This window comes from Mauremys reevesii, linkage group 5 (assembly GCF_016161935.1).
Source record: "Mauremys reevesii isolate NIE-2019 linkage group 5, ASM1616193v1, whole genome shotgun sequence".
Taxonomy (NCBI): domain Eukaryota; kingdom Metazoa; phylum Chordata; order Testudines; family Geoemydidae; genus Mauremys; species Mauremys reevesii.
The window spans coordinates 29,478,449-29,495,142 of NC_052627.1; the positions used below are offsets into that span (position 1 = coordinate 29,478,449).

Below are 16,694 nucleotides of genomic sequence, written 5' to 3' on the forward strand. Positions count from 1 at the left end.
ATTCTCTCCCCCTTTGCAGGTTACCTTTAAGAACAGAGTGGATGCCTTAAATCTGCATGCCCTTGGGTTTGCCGCACATTTAAAATTCTTCCATAGTAGCAAAGAAAAGACCTTCACTCCAATCGGTAACAGCATTAACCATTGCCCTGCTGTGCTCTTCTTCTTTCCTTTCAGATGATTATATTTCAGTCTACGTCCACCCGTGATTAATGGCACCAAGTCCCAAGACACTGACACCACAGCTATGTATCTGTGAAGTACAATATCCTGGATCTGACACCGTATATTGAAGAAGCCCAGAAACAAGAAACATTATAGCCATTCATACAATCAGTGTAATACCTTCTGAGGGGTAATAGGCATTTTGTACCAGCCCATTCTGTGGAGATGTAATATCAAAAAGTTCAATAACAACATTAAAAAGCTCTGATTTCTGTTCATACAGAGTATGCAGGCAACAACAAAACCAACATCTGCTATGACTACTACCAACAATTATAAGTTAGCTCTTCTAAAATACCACATGCTCTGAAGAGATTATGATGTTAATATGTGTATAAAACACTAACTTTTCTGGGCTCTGATCCTGATCCTGCAAGCTGTTGCACATGGGTGGGGCCACATGGAATCCCACTGACATCAGTGGGGCTCTGTGCGAATGTAAGGGTCTGCCTGTATTGGTTAGATTGCTGGGCTGGGGCCTTCAGCCTTATTTAGACCCCATTGAAGTAAATGGAAAGACTCCCTTTGACTTCAGTGGGCTTTGGCTCAGGCCTTTAATGAGCAGATAACCTGACAATTTCAGTTCTTTAAAGGGCCTGGTACACAATAATAATATTTGTAAGGCATTAGCACCTAGAGGCCTCGGACTGGATCAGAACCCCACTGTGCCAGGTGCTGTACAAATGCAGAACAAAATAGCATTGAATGTCTCTTTGAATAAAAGTTTCCATGTACTGTTTTGACTCATAATAGTTTTAAAAGACACTTTTTTTAAAAATTTTGAAAAGTAAATAAGCAACCCTTCTTTTGAGCTGGGACCTTAAGTATCAAGGGGCAGCCCCAAATGAATGTTTACTGTTGAGTCATAAACTCTTACCATTAAATAGAGAGTTTATAATGAAAATATTGACAGACCCTGAGCTCTGGTATCACTTCTAAGCATCCTGCCTGATACATCTTGGAATTTATTTCCATTTACAGCCTAAATGGAAAAAAAAACAAATAATGTGTGGGTGTGTGTATGCACATGTGTGCACTTGTGCACATAAATCTGTTTTAAACAAAGATAAAACTTCCTGTCAAGTTTCAGCAGAGTGACTTTTTGCAGCAGTTTAGGAGTTTCTAATGGAAATAAGACTTATGCAGTTCATAGATGTGTTCTTAACAGGCCAGGAACACACACAATAATTTTCTTATATTTTGTGAGTTCCTTTTCTATTTATAAGCAATTGTTTTAAAAGTTCTGAAATCTTTCAGACTAATGCTGCATTCACTGAGAGATTCCCTGTGTGCTGTTTGTCTTCCCCTAAGATGCATGTTTGCCTTAGAAAGGTCTTCTGATGTTTGTCTCATCAGTCCCCTTGCTAAGTGTTGAGCTAAAACTGATTAATATTTCAAAATAAATTGCTCCCTCTAGTGAGATTACAACAGTACTGATGTCCGGCAGCCATGACTAAATTGCTTGTGTTTTGCTATATGAGCTGATTACATATTTTACTTGTTATGGACACAATCCTGCACACCTTATTCAGACAAAACTCACCATGATTTCAATAAGAGTTTTGCTCAAGCAAGAAGTGTTTTTATACATTTAAGATCATGCTATTTACAAAGGCTTATTCCTCTCACCTCATCTCAATACATTAGGGCTTGTTTGAAACACCACTAAAACCTTCCCTTAAATAACATGTCAATTAATTAGCAGACCTTTTGAAGAACCATAATAGCTCACACAGTGCTAAAGGCTTTGCTATGGATAAACTTCACAGTAGATACAAACAGCACCGTCATTAATATCCACTTTATTTCTTTTATCGCAGAGAAAAGTTAAAACAATTTTTTAGTTAGAATCTGGTCAAATTTAACAAAACATATGGTCTATACTTCCCATTCCTTTCGCTGCCCTTAATTTTTTTTAAAATAGAAAACTAATCTAGAATAATTATTTAAAAAATGCCCATGCAAGACATTAAATTAACCAGAACTACAACAACTACAAAATCAATTCGGTTTAGGTTCTTATTCCATACTCACCATAGTGATATAAGAGTGTCTTCAGAATTAGGACACTTAACAAGGCAACTAATATCTATTATAATTTTAATAGCGTGTTGCCCTTTTGATTAGGCAGCACTAATCTGGAAATTCTCAGCAGCAGATCTTAAATGCAAGGATGAGGGTGCTAGGCCTTTTGTCAGCCAATTCTTGTAAATGAATAATTAGCAGTATTGTTGGGCATACAGTCAGTTATGGATGATATATAATCCCTTTCTCATGCAACCCTAACATAAGAGGCTACCTAGAGAGAGCCCCCTGAATGGGTGTCTCTTTGCTAAGAGAACATGCAGATAACTCCCAGAGCTCCAGACTGTAAGGTGCAGGACTTCACCAGGGAAGGACAATAATTACAAACTCACTGGCAGTGATAACACCTCCCACTCCTTCTTAATAGATCAGCTGCTCCATGACTCTGGATTCTGAAGGCTCTCCTTGCTTTCTAATTTAGGGCTTGAATGTGCACCATTTAAGTGAATATTGAGCAGAATCAGACCCTTAGACTTCTCCCTGGCTAAAGCTGGCATTTTTCTCCTTGATTTCATCTCCTTTCTGCTGCTCCAGCCAGCCAGCACTGACCATTCTCAGCATTCAGGAGGAGGAGGAGGGCATGTCTTTGTGAAGGTATTTAAGTGGTGTTCTGCTTAGCACTGTAAGGCCTGAATCCCATTTTTCCAAAAGTGACCCAAGCCTCAAGTGTGGACTGTGGAAAAGGGAGTCTGCTCCTCTGAGGAAGAGAGGACCAGGAAAAGGGGAACTAAGAAGGGGATTTGTGGATGTGCAGAGGCAGCAATAAAGAGCCCAATAAGGGAAGTGGACCTAAGGTAGATACTGGGAAAGGAGAGGGGGAAGGCAGAGAGGAGCCAGGAGAAGAAGGGAGTTAGAGGGAGATGGATCCAGGGGGTGGGGAAGACAAAAGGGGACATTTGGAACAAGAGAAAATTCTATTTACATGTGTTTCTGGCTGGATAAACCTGTTTTTTTCCCTCTTTTTGTAGGTTGAATGGCTCATCAAGAGCAACTCGAATGATTTCACTGGGGCAAGGTCTCCCTCCTGCGTCACTCTCCACACCAGATGACACAGATGTGATGACAGTTGTGAAGCCGCACCTCCAAAGACAATATGTGAAGAGCTGAAAATCAAAACTACCACCCTGTATTTTATCTGAGTACCATTTAAGGTTAGTGAGCATCATTGTAACTGTCTTTCTGCACACGTGTTAAAATCCTAGCTTCAGATGAGAGTGCTGAACAAGCTCTGCTCACCCTTTAACGTCTTACACAATATATGCATGATTCAATGATCATCTTATGTCAACCTTACTGCAACTGGGCTAAAACTGACACCAGAAACTGTTGCTCCTTCCCTCCCCCGAGTTATTACCAGTCAGATCCATGGATGTCAGGAGTAGGATAGTGCAACATAAAGGGGTTTCCCCAAATGGACTGTGGTCTGCTAAAAGCAGCAAAGAGTCCTGTGGCACCTTATAGACTAACAGACGTTTTGGAGCATGAGCTTCTGATACTTGTGGTCTGCTAGTGTACCTCAAAGCTCCATTTAAACACTAATTATAAAATTACAATGGTATCATTAGAGTTTAAGTTATGCCTGGATCCCATATCGGCTTATGCATGTGCTTAACGTTGGTTATGTGAGTAGTCCTTTTAAGCAAATCATGTGTGTGTTTGCAGGATAGAGGCCATGGTTAGCAATGGGCTGAATTGCCTTCCTACCTGATTGGGCACTGCAGGCAAAGTAGACACTCCTCTGCCTATCTTCTCCTTGGTTTTGGATCACACGGGGGGTTAGGTGAGGACACCTGCAGTAAGGCAGCAGTATGTATGCCCAGAGGCAGAAACATAGGCCTCTAGGGAGCTTTTATCATGAACATTTAGTTGTTTGAGTGTGGTTAGGCACCTACAGGGTTTGGCGGCAGCCAAGCAGGAGTTTTGTGGCTCACAGTGAAGCCTAAAACTGGGACTGAAGTGCCTAAGTACCTTTGAGGATATGAGCCTTAGATGCTGTTTATAAAACCCACAAAGCAGATACGTCTAGGACATTTTTTTATCCTAAACATTTGAAGAAATATTAATACATAAACACAGGCAGTGCTAGCAAAGCCAAATATAATTAACTGTAATGACTTCTACCTGTCACTAGAGGCTGCTCTTAATACACAATGATGAAACATTAATAGGCGACAGTTCATTCTGCTTTTTTCACCACAAAAATAGATTACTTACAATTTACTGAACATATTCTGATAAGAAGTTAGCAAAGCTTATTTGTATTTCCAAGATGCACTTATGCGGTTATCTCTACTTATTTCCATTCCTCAAATCAGATCCATTCAGTCTCTGTTGTAACTCTTAACTCCGATGGGACTATCAGTATCATAGGAAGTGATCCCATTTTCCAGACTAACATGCACACTTTTCTATAAGGCTCAAAATAAAATGGATCCTAATGTTCAAAATGCTGTGTAAGTGGTGGCTTCTCTGTTTTATCAGTAGCTGGGTGATATTTCCTCTAATTTACGGTGGGCAACGCATATCTACAATCTGTAACAATGCACTGCATTTCTGTTACTGAAAACTTAAATATACCAGTCATTTTTTGCCATCTCCTTCTTCCATGTCACCCCCTGTTCCTGGAATCCTTTCCAAAATCTATTCAGTCCTCCACTCTTAACATTTTGCAAGGAACGCCAGAGGATCACTTCTGTAGCATTGTTGACAAAAAAAGGGTGTGTTTATTTTTCAACTGTGACTATTTGAGGTGGTTGCTGTGTATCTCTTCCCCCTGGTGATCTGATTTTTGAGTTAACTAGCCTTTCCTCTAGTTATAGTGTCAGGTTATGTTAGATGTTTCACTTTTATTTTACTTCAATCCCCACTGCAAAGTCATGTTGTTGTCTCTGTGTTTCACCCCTGTGTCTATGGGGATGCACAAAGGCATAGCCTCAGCTCCCTGCATTAAGCCTGGCTTTCCCCTGTGGGACCCTGTGCCTGCAGCCTGCAGAGGGACCTCCTCTGCTGCCTTCTCTTGTGTGAAGCCAGAAGTTTTCTTCAGTTTCCCACAGCTGATCCTCCCCCCATCACGCATCCCCCCCTCTCCAGCATACTGTCACCATCACTCATTTGACTTAAAATGAGTTAATAATTTTAAGCACAGATCTGCACCTCTTACAATTTACACCAGAACAAATGACTAATCTTAGTGTCTTTAAGAAAAGGACACTCACACAATATGCAGCCACCTGCAGCTTCTGGGTCTTGTGCTCCCCAGCCCATCCAAGCCTACTGAGAACATATAACTCACATGTTCCAGAGTCCTGGGGCACTACAGTTGGGGTCAGACCTGCCCATTGACAGAACATAACCTCCTTCTATCCTGGGAGGCTGGTTCACTGGGATCTACGGTTCCCTGAGTAAAGTGTGAGAGCAGCTGCCAGCATGAAATACAGGAGAGGAACTCTGCAGACACACTGACCTCTCGCCTTGCTTTGCGTGATGCCCATCCTGGAGGAAACTATTTGGATGACTAGCCCTCCAGCCAATGACCATCAAACTCCTCTGTGCAAGTGGTAGAGTGGCTTCTAGTCCATGGGGGGGTTCCCTGGCTGCAGGTGACTGTAATATACATAGGTGTAGCATGCCTTCCACATTGACTTACAACTCCTCACAAGTAGAGCGGTGTAAATTTTTTTTCCAAACAGCCCCCTTTTGGAGGGGGCGGGGAAGAAGATTCAGCAACACAAACACAAATTCACAAAATGTTTTGATTTTTGCCAAATGATTTCAGTCAAAGCACTTTAAAATTCAGAAAAAATCAAAACATTTCATTTCAAGACACTTGCAAAAGTTTCACTTTTTTTTATGCTGAATGGCTTTTTGTTCAGAAATTTCCTTTACTTTTATTTGAAAATACTTTCAAAAAGTAAAAATGCTCAACATTAAAATGCAATGTTTTGTTTGACCCTGAACAACTATTTTTGACTTTTTGATTCACTAAATATTTTTTTAAAATTGTTTTCAGTTTGAGCTGAAATTTTGCTTTTTTGGGGTGGGGGTGGGGGGCAATTGCCAGCAAACAGAAAAATTGTTATTTACCCAGCTCTCCTTATTTGTGTTAAGGAGAATTCTGCTGTGCCCTGTAAATCCTGTTGTGGGGATGTGATCACTTTTTTCACAGCCCTGAGACCAGTGGACCTTTTCTTGTCTGTCCTGAGCCTGAGATGGTCCCCGGTGTTATGTAGACCCGTTGCAATACCAACTAGCCATAAACTGCTGTCAGGGGAATCTCTGTCTCTGGCATCCATCTGTGAAGAAATGTGTGGTCAGTTAAGCAGGGAAAGGTGATGTAGGACAGTTTTCTGGGGGGCGAGGCATTATCGGCAGCAGTTTGTAGGTGTTACCTGTACACAACAGTTCTGCCCTTTTGATATTTCATGGTGGGCGTATTTTGCAAGCCACCCCCATCTCCCCTGCAACTTTGGGGCTAGAAACTAGAACTTCAGTGATGGTTACAGCCTCTTGTGTGGGTTTTTTTAACTTTGTTTTTAAAATTAGGTACATTTCAGATACTTTTTTTAAATTTTTTTAAATAAATTAGACTGCAGTAACCCAGGGAGACTTATCTCCAGACCACTTCCCACTAAGTCTCAGACACATCAACAGCAGTGTGCTCCTGTGGCTGCTTCAGTGCTTTTTTTTTGGGGGGGGGAAATGTTTTTACACTTGTATCATATTTTTTATACCATTTTTTTTTAACCTCTTGGGACAGTTTCTTATCTTATGTGTGTGGATGTAAATCTGGAGTAACTCCAGTGGGGAATGTAAAGTGGGGCCCTGTTACACTGTTTCCCGATTAAAATATAACCTTAGCTTGGTTAATGTTTTCATAACCCAAAATATACAATGGCTTTAAAGCCAAGACATAAACTGAGGGTGAGAGCTTGGTCCCTGTATACTTAACAGGAATTTTGCCATTGATTTCAATAGGGGCAGATTTAATCGTTAGTACCTCTTTCCAATATATCTAGTACAACCTGTTGATATTTTTACCAATCACTGGTTAGCTTCTCCCATTTCACCCTGAGGCCAATGAGCTGTTACTGTACCGTTAGAAGACACAATATTCTAGGATAGTGGCAATTGCCAGTTAAGTTTTCATTCATGACCTATTTTAACATTGGGGTCCTCCACTGGTGCGGTTTTTAACTGCTTTGCAGTCCACTTCTCCAGTGCTGCTTCTGTTGTTTCAGCATCTGACTCAAGAACACTTACACAGCTGCAACATCAAAAGTGGTGCAGAGGTGCTATTCATTTCTTGTTCTCTTCTTCAGAGTAATATTTCCAATTGGCCCTTCAGCAGCAAGAGAAAGCATCTTCATATGCCTATAATTTCTGCAGCCTTCTGAAGTGCCTGAAGTGTTCTCATTCTCTGAGCACTCGCATCTGTGTTTAATATGAAAATTTCTCAGGCAAGAATAAGGCAACATTGAAACAGTCCCAAGTGCCTGTTTTAACTCCGCAAATGCCAAAATACACTGTGGTGATTACTCTAGGCATTTCTCTTACTCACTGCATGCAATAGCTTTTCCTCTGTTGGCAACCCAGAAACGAACCTGGCGTAATAGGAACAGCAGAGTCCTAAAAAGCTTCATAGAGCTAAAAAGCCAGCCAGTTCTGCACTCCTTCACTTTATCAGTGGAAATTCCTTCCTTGCTGATCAAATGGTCAAGGGAAAATTATCTCTTTTTAAAACAGCTCACATTTCTTTGGATTTGGTTTTCAAATTGTCATTCTTAACCTTATCACAGGCTATTTATAAATGCACTAGTTCCTGACCAAAAGATTTAGCATGTACCAGATTTGTTATCCATGCATGACAAACAGTCTGAAAGAGGTGCATGCCACAGAGTACATTCTCCATGAGCTGTTTAAAGGTTCCAAGAGCATTGCATAAGCTAAAGGACATTACTTGAAATTGCCAGAGCCTTTATCCTGCTGTAAAAGCAGCCTTCTTCCTGGGTTTTTGGATCCATTTCCACCTTTGTAGAGCCAATTAAGATCAACATGGAAACCAAACGTACCCTGTTACAGCACTAAATGTATCTGTTTCTGACCAAGGACAGAAATCCTCTGTGACTGTAACAGAGCATTTGGCCCTTGAAAATGAAATTGGGCTCAGCGCTCCTTTTCCAGTCCAGGTGTGCCCTAGTTTGGTGTAATGAGCAGAGCTGGTCTGCCCTTGAGCATTATAAATGGGAGTTCAGAAGGGGCATTGAAGAGAGTCATTGAAGAGAGCTTAGAGGGCGAGCTTAGAAAGGGCGACCCCCCCACCCGGCACTGATAATAAAGAGAGCTCAGAGGAAGGGCAGAGCTGAACTCGGAGCTTCAGGGAGGGGTCCCACTGAAGGGCAGGGTGGTGAGAAGTCCCTGGTTGAGCAGTGGAGCCACAACAAGTTGGTGAAAGCAGAAGCTAGGAAGGCAGTCAGAGAATCCCCTGCAAACTTCTCCAGGCAGGAGAGCTAAGCATGACCAGAGATAACTGGAGAGGTCTGAAGGCTCAGAGCAGCAGAGGGAGATACCTGCTGGCTCTCTGAGCTGGTGGGCAAGAGAAGGCTGAAAGCTGGGGAATGGATAGGGCTGAGCCCTCTGATGTCTCCAGGCAATAACTGGAACCATACTTGGGAAGGAAATAAGGCAGAGAAACACTCTAGTGAGAGGAGCTGGCTTAGGCAGGGTGAGAGAGGCCAGAAGGAGCTGAGCTGGAGCCTGGTGAGAGACGCTGGAGCCGTACTTGGGATTGGACGGTTGGGGACGAATGTACTAATTGGACTGCTCTGGAAATGGGGGATTTTGGGTAATAAATTAAAACCACAAAAAGGGCTATTTAAATACTCTGAAGGGTGCAGTGAGTTTATCTGAGGAATCGAGAAGGAAACTAAGGCAAAGGACCACTTGCTGGGCTGCCATGGGGGGGCTCCCAGTGACCATTTAATTTTCTATCATCCACACAAAATCTGGTATCAATCATCCTTTTTCCCAACCAGAAAGTATGGCTGATGCTAGAGGTTCAATGATCTTTTCCTGACATTTCATTACTCGTCTGTAAAACTCTTCTCTGTCAGAAAATGAGAGTCAGTGAGGTACTAGCTTGAAAAACGTGCTTCTCCGTGTCTATCTTGGTGTATTTACTAATGCAATAAAACTCTTTATTTTGGTTGATTGAGGGAATAAATTCAACCAGAAACACTTGTCAAACCTTTCTGCTGCTGCTGGTAACAGTGTCCACTAGTGCACTGGCTCAAATCTAGTTAGAACTTTAGAAACTCATCTTCTCCCCTCTCTTCCTACTAGATGAGGAATTTCACATTTTCTCATTATTGTTTTATTAATTAAAACATAAAAATCTGTATTTTTTTCAGACCGATTTCACAAACTAACTAGAAAGCCTGTCTTGAAGCTAATAGAGCTGAACCATCTTGTAAAAATACTTCTCTTCTCTTTTTGATAGGTGTGAATGTAACCCATTGCTCAGTATATGAAATGGGTATCACTCTATGGCTGATCCACAGAGGATATGGATCTATTGCAATTCTCAGCTTGAGAGGTTGTCCCTTTCACTCATGCTTTTCACGGTAGAGGTCTCTGGTTCAGTCCCAGATGAGACCTCACTTATGTGATAGCTGATACACAAGGGATTGAACTGAGTACCTCCAAAGCTAAAAGAACAAAGTGGAGCTAAAATGCTCAGCTCTTAAGGTGAGAGCTGTAATAGATCTCTATCTCTTTTGGCTCAGGTACAGAGCGGAATACATAGTATGTATTGGCCAGATAGAATCAAAAACATTTGGCTAAAAATAGGTAGTGTGACTCTGAGGGGGGAAAACAGCCTGTGCCAGTGAGTATTACTATGTATTCTATATTGCAGGGTGCGAACATAAAATCAGCCCACAGGAGAAGAGCCACCATATTGATTTGCTTTATTCACCATATTGATTTGCTTTATTCAATCATACAAATCTTTAAAGGTACAAACAAAAGATGATGGGGTCTAAGAGGCATGTGATATGTACTTGTCCAGACAAGGGCTCATTAGAAATATAGAATCATAGAATATTAGGGTTGGAAGAAATCTCAGGAGGTCATCTAGTCCAAACCCCTGCTCAAAGCAGGACCGACACCAACTAAATCACCCCAGCCAAGGCTTTGTCAAGCCGGGCCTTAAAAACCTCTAAGGATGGAGATTCCACCACAATATGAAATAGTTCTTCATATTGGGGGGAAAGTGAAAGATTTTCTTCAGGGTCTGTGCATATTTTGGTTCTGTACAATTGCCTCACTTTCATTGCTGGGCAAAGGCGAGAGCACTGAAGAAGTCGCTTGGCTCTTTGCCATGTTCCCATCACAATTGGAAGCATATAACAGCAGTGGGTTGTAACCATTGTAGGATAAAATCCTTAAATGTTTATTTCCAGAATGCTGGCGGACACTTTCCTTTCACGTAGCAATTGACTAGCGATCATTAGAATTCTCTGACCTCAATAGAAGCTACCTGCACATCCTAGGGTGAATTTGGCCTGAAACATGTGTAAGAGGTCAATAGAGCATGAGGAAGCATCAGTTCTGATTCTCAAATCTCTGAAAGTGAAGAAACTTCTTATTCTTTCACAGCTGGATCCAGATTCACAGTTGTTCTGCATCCCTTTTTTGCACCCGCTAAGGTAGAACAAATAGGCTGGAGGGGTGGCAATAAGGCAGGAGTAGCCGCACAGGAGCCCCGTGTTCCTAGGATATTTCTCTATTCCTGGTGCACAGCCAACTCTGTGCCATCTCTTCAGCAGCCTCACACACCCTCCCGCCTGCTGAGGGACATTCCAGGGCAAAAGGAGGTGTGCTTTTACTCCCATTGATTCTGCATTCCTGCAGTGGCCCATTGAAATAGGCATGTGATCTAATGGATCTGATGTGGCCAACTCTTAGTTCTACTCAGTAGCCTGCACTGGGAGGCAAACTGGCCCCCAGTTGTTCCTGGATAGAGGATGCACAATCTGTTTTCTCCATGTTCCTGGGCCAGCCCTAGCTCCAGCACAGGGATGAATTTGCCCCTCCTAGGGCTGGAGGTCTCAAAGTGATTGTCCTATCTGAAATTCTTAAGAAGCAGTGGTTGATGTTTTTTCAAAAAGGCAGAGGTGGCCAGTCTTTTATTTCCTAGTTAAGAGTGAGCGTTTCGTAGTTCTTGTTTGTTTTTGCTCTTCTTATGGAAAGAGAGGTAACAGGTACCCATTTCCTTGTCTAAAATATACAGTGACTTCTATCCCTGGTGCTGGTTACACAGTGGTTCCCAAACTGAGGTTCATGAACCCCTGGGGGTTTGTGAAATGTTACAGGGAGTTCTTGGGGGGGAAAAATCCCTAATGGCAGACAGAGCTGTCCCTAGGAACCCTGGGCAGCATGGGGCCAGCAGCCCGGAGCCCCTAGACTTCCAAGAGCTAAGCAGATCAAAGCAAGCATATCTGTCACACTGAGGAAATTTAAACTTCAAGAGTCCTTATAAGAAATGGAAAGGGAGGTGGATATTTTTTGGTGTTTTTAAAATTAAATAGGCAGCTAGTATTGGTTTTAAAATTATTCTGAAGAACAAGTTTAAGCTTTGTTGTAACGTGCGTTGTTTGCCTGGACTGCTCAAGACCTGAATGCTTGAGTAGGAGGAACTCTTTGAGTTGGCTTCTTAAATACCTTCATGCTGTTTCACATCTGATACTCCTTGATGAAACATAGGAGCCTTGTCTTATAACAGGCTTATTCAAAGTGATACAAGCTACGAAAGTGAGATCTTGGAAGAGTGTTGCCATTTTCATAACATAATAAAAATACTGTAATAATTAATACTAAATAGTGTGTAATAAGCATGTCACAAAAACAAATGTTATATTTCCAAGATCACTGCTTTAATAATTTATACTCAGGTGAAGGAGAAAATCCCTGGAAATATTCATTTTTAAGAGGGGGTTCACATGACTTGACATTTTAGTGAAAGGGGTTCACAGGTTGTTAAAGTTTGGGAGCCACTGCTTTGACAGGATTTAGAGAGAAAAACAAAATATAAAAATTACAGAATCCCAAATAATAAACTTAAACAGTAGGTTGGTACTATTGATCCCTTGAATACCAATTGTTACACTTTTAAAGAATCAATCAAGAAACAAAATTAACTGACATTTCTTTAGTACTAGTACTTTAGTACGCAAAGCTAAATCCCACGATGTCTTTTACAAGTATAAATATCTAAAATGATTTTAAAACAAGTTCAGATTACTATTTAATTCCCTTGAAATAGACCACCTGTAAAATACAGTTGGAAGGGTATCCCTGAGTGTTTTAAATACTCTTAAATGGGTTTCTTTCTACATAAACAAAGGGGTACATTTTTCAAACCAGAAGGTGGGAGGTACAAACAGAGCCCAATCCTGCAATTGCTTATAACATGAGGAACTTTACTCTTACAGGTAGTCTTGTTTATCTTACATGAGTAAAGTTATTCAAGTGCATAAGTGTTTGTAGGATTCAGAGACAGCATTTGTAAATGGATTCCCAAATCTTCATGGAAGAAACAGTAAGTGCATAAAATTAAGACAATATTTTTTTTAATTCTTTGCAACTTTGAAGTAAAACATTAGGTTGTTAGCCATGCTTCTATCTCTCCCTTGTTTTGTTTTAGCCATTCAATATTGTTCTTTACTGTTTCAAGAGCCTGTTTCCTGGGTGCTTCTCCTGCTCCAGCATTAGGGTATTTTTCAAAGAAATTTTCCATCTTGAAAAGAGAAAATGAAAATGAATTCACAGGCAGCAAGTATTTCTGTTGTATTTAACATCAAGTAATTTTTATAAAGCCCGATTGTATGTTCTTGAAATCAGGGAAAGTTTTACTTGAGAAAGGACTTCAGGATTGGACTGGTAGTACTTGAATAATTATTTTATAGCATTCAAAATTGTGTCAGGCATCTTAGAGAATAAAAGGGCAAGTTTCCAGCCAAGAAAGATCTTTTATAACTTAGTGGCTTAAAATGACTCTAGGCATCATCTCCATACCTGCCAAAGCTGAAGGTCAGTGTTGAATGTTTGGGTTATTGATACTATTCGACCAAGATTTCTATCATTGATAGTGTATCTGAAAAAAACAAATAGTAGTTGATATAAAAATAATATTGCTTTTATTGGAGTGTTTGTTCCTTTATTGTTAAACTATTTTAGTTCTTAATCTTTTAGCATCACGAAATAGATGTTGCCCCAGATTTTGAGATGTTACCAGAAATATTTGAAAAAGCATATTGTATGATTTTTTGTACTAGTCTGTAGTTTAGCTATACCTGGCGAGATCTCTGATGTAAACATATTCAAATAATAGTGTCTTCTGCCTGGAATCAAGCCAACCCTTGAGAGAAATTTCCATTACAACGCCCTCTCATGTCTCTGTTCCTCTGTGGAGCTAAAATTGTGTACGGCCAGAGGACCTCTGTAAATTGGCAGCCTTATTGTGATTCTATGCCCTCATGTGAGTTTCAATTAGATTCCCTTTCTAATGTCCTACTCTAGTAGTAGGAGTGAAAGAGCACCTCAGGAATCAGTGTGAATAGACAGGAGCAAAGCTGGAAGCTGATTTCATTGTTACTACAAGAGGGTATAAGAAAATTACAAGACCCCTCATTGTAGATTGTTGTGAATAAAGATAATATTCTGTATTAGGCCAGATTGGGAATTGACTGCTGCAGAGTCTATATAGAAGAACATTCCCATAACTCTGTGGAACTTGCTACAGTTCTCTCTTGGCGTTGGCTGCTAATGATCATTTAGGGATAGAAATATACCTTGTAGAATAAGTCTTAACTGCTTTATCTACATCTTTTTATTCCTCAAATTCATATTACAATTCTTTACCACACAGATATGGTTTGGGCTTTATGAACCATATAATATAGCACACCTCTAGGAAACTGTCCTGTATTTTCTCTCTCCTTTTCCTAGAAAAATACTTGCCTTTTTATGAGTAAATATTAAAGCAAAAAGCTTCCTGACTGATTCTTCTGGTGCTGTCACAACTTAGTGTGGGAGAGATCACAATTCACTAAGGGTGACAATCAATATGCCTGCAGAAAACCAGAGTGGGCAGTGTCTATGTGGGTGAAATGACTGGAAATTCTTTTTTGGAGGGACAGGGGGGGGATGCAAAATCTACCTAGGGCATTGGGCTACAATGCATTTTCTCTGTAGCTGTTGTTCAAGCCTATTGGTTGTCCCAGCAAGTGCAGCCCTTTCACACCACTTGCATGGGTGTTAATCACTGAATCCATGGAATTATTGCTAGCCTCTGCAACAGTTTCTGATGAGCTGGTGTGCCGGCTCCCTCTGAAGTTTGTTTAGTTAGTCCACCAGGAGCTTAAGTGGTGTGGAGGGCCTTATACAGCCTTTAGTCTGCAAGGAGCCGAGTGTTGTGAAAGCTGTGGCAGATTAGGGTGCTCAGTATCTCTCAGGATCAAATGTTAATGACTGGAGTCTCAGAAAAGCTGGTCTCCCATAAACCAATGGGATTATTCACATGCTAAAAACCTGCCTGACTTTAAAGTAACTTGCTGAACTAAGGCCTTAAATGTGCTTCCTATGTTATGCAGTGTTTCAAAGATCTGACAGCTAGATACTTTGTCCAAAAGAGAGGCAGGTAACTAACAATCAAACTGCATTGTGCTACTTAGCTCTCAGAAAGTTTTGATTCAGACTGGAACTTTAGTATAGGATTTTCAAGTTGGCAGAAACTCATTGTTTTTTCACCACAGGCTGCAATAATAAAAACATTTTCAGCTCTCTCTGTCCAAAGGAGTTGCTTCTTAGCCATTTGCTTCCACGGAAATAGGTAAACCCAAAGATATTTGCAAGTTTTGCTTCACATTAAGAGAAACGGATTGATGTGTTTCTGCACCTAATGGTGACTGTGTGGAGAGACTAAAGTGAGGTGAGATAAGAAAATAAAGAGCAGGAGACTTGGAATTAAGTGTAAAACGTTCAAAGGATGTTAACATACCTGCTGACTAAGTATTCCCAGTTGAGCCGTATCCAGTCCCAAGCCATGGTTTTGCCATAGCTGTTATAGGAGATGTATCTCAGGACAGTGAACACATCCTGACTTTTAATAAGACTGGTGTTGTAAATATATTTTAGATAGCTAGGAGAAACCAGATAGGAAACAATTAAACAGACTTTTTAAAATCTTTCATTAAAGACTGTGAAAAGTGAGTTGTAAAGAAACTATTCAAGTTGCTGAGACCAACCTAAACCATCTGCAGAAATATTTGTATTTTACTATGGAAAATCTAACACTAGAGGCTTATTTTTTTTCTAGATCATTTTAAGGATGAAATAGGCTGGTCTAAAATGTGATTACCTATTAAGGATAAGATTTTTTTTCAAAAGCAACAGGCATATAGACATCGCCAGTGTTTCCTTTCTTTTTTTTAAAAGGTGCCTGGGCTCAAGTAATAACAATGGCATCTTCCACATATCATGACCTTGTATGCACCATATTTGCAAGGTCATGCCTGGCACACATGCCTACCAGAAGAGATGCTGGAGCTGAGCCCCAGCATAAAGTAAGTCCCGGGCATCTCACTGAAAATTAGCAGGGTTTACTACCCAGATCCTTGACGATATTGAGGCATCTACTTCCCATTGATTTCCTAGTTCACTTGAAAATTTTACCCTAAATCTGTCTGTTTTCTATCCCAGTGAGTGAGGTCAAAGTTCCTTTGTGTAATAGGATGAAATCTTGTGAACTATAGAAGGTCTATAATGCGGTAGGTCAGGGGTGTGACCAATAGGTCCATAAAATGGGTGGACTCACTGTCACATAGACACGTTTAAGGACAATATTAGGAAGCTATTCCTAGCTGCAATGTACAGGAGCAGCTACTGTAACTTGGGGCTGAGGGTTCTGTTCTTCAGCTCCATAAACAAGTGGCTGAGTGCACAGCCAGCTTTCTCAGTGGTGTGTGTGCTTTTTTCCCCCCTTTATTTCACTAAAAAAGTTGGTTCTGAGAAGGGCCAAATTCCACCTGTGAGTGCACCTACAGTGCAGATTTCTTGTTGTTGGTTTTTTTGCTCTGTAGATTTGGATTTGTCTGACTAATCCATGTATTAGTCATAGAAGCGATGACTGTGTAGGGTTAGTTACGAAATGACCTTAAATGATGTGCACCTGTGACGTTATACACAATGCTAACCTCAGTCACCAAGTATCCATATTACTGTTACCTTCATCCCCACTCTTCCAGTTCTTCCTACTGTTAAGTATGCTCATTTGTTTAATCTTGTCCCCAATTGTAAACTCCTTGGGGCAGGGACTGTCATTTTATGTG

General features: G+C 40.8%; 1 protein-coding gene and 1 long non-coding RNA gene across 6 annotated transcripts in view; one reads left to right on the plus strand and one right to left on the minus strand.

Moving 5' to 3' along the window:
- Positions 1 to 16,694, plus strand: part of LOC120405580 — a 66,720-nt gene that overhangs the window by 9,233 nt on the left and 40,793 nt on the right. For 3 of the 5 annotated variants that reach the window (XR_005598698.1, XR_005598697.1, XR_005598695.1), the window contains 2 exons: positions 175 to 352; positions 3,276 to 3,458. This is a non-coding gene — a long non-coding RNA (uncharacterized LOC120405580). Of the gene's footprint in view, positions 1 to 174; positions 353 to 2,678; positions 2,902 to 3,275; positions 3,459 to 16,694 lie in introns of those variants that run through there. The other 2 variants (XR_005598694.1, XR_005598696.1) reach the window with 2 other exon arrangements.
- The window catches only part of LOC120405578 (glutamyl aminopeptidase), a 50,810-nt gene continuing 47,080 nt past the window's right edge, over positions 12,965 to 16,694 (minus strand). Inside the window, exons 18-20 of the mRNA XM_039539216.1 lie at positions 15,365 to 15,505; positions 13,381 to 13,459; positions 12,965 to 13,102 (exon numbers count right to left, since the gene is read on the minus strand). Coding sequence (XP_039395150.1) covers positions 12,965 to 13,102; positions 13,381 to 13,459; positions 15,365 to 15,505 — 358 coding nt within the window. The remainder of the gene's footprint in view (positions 13,103 to 13,380; positions 13,460 to 15,364; positions 15,506 to 16,694) is intronic.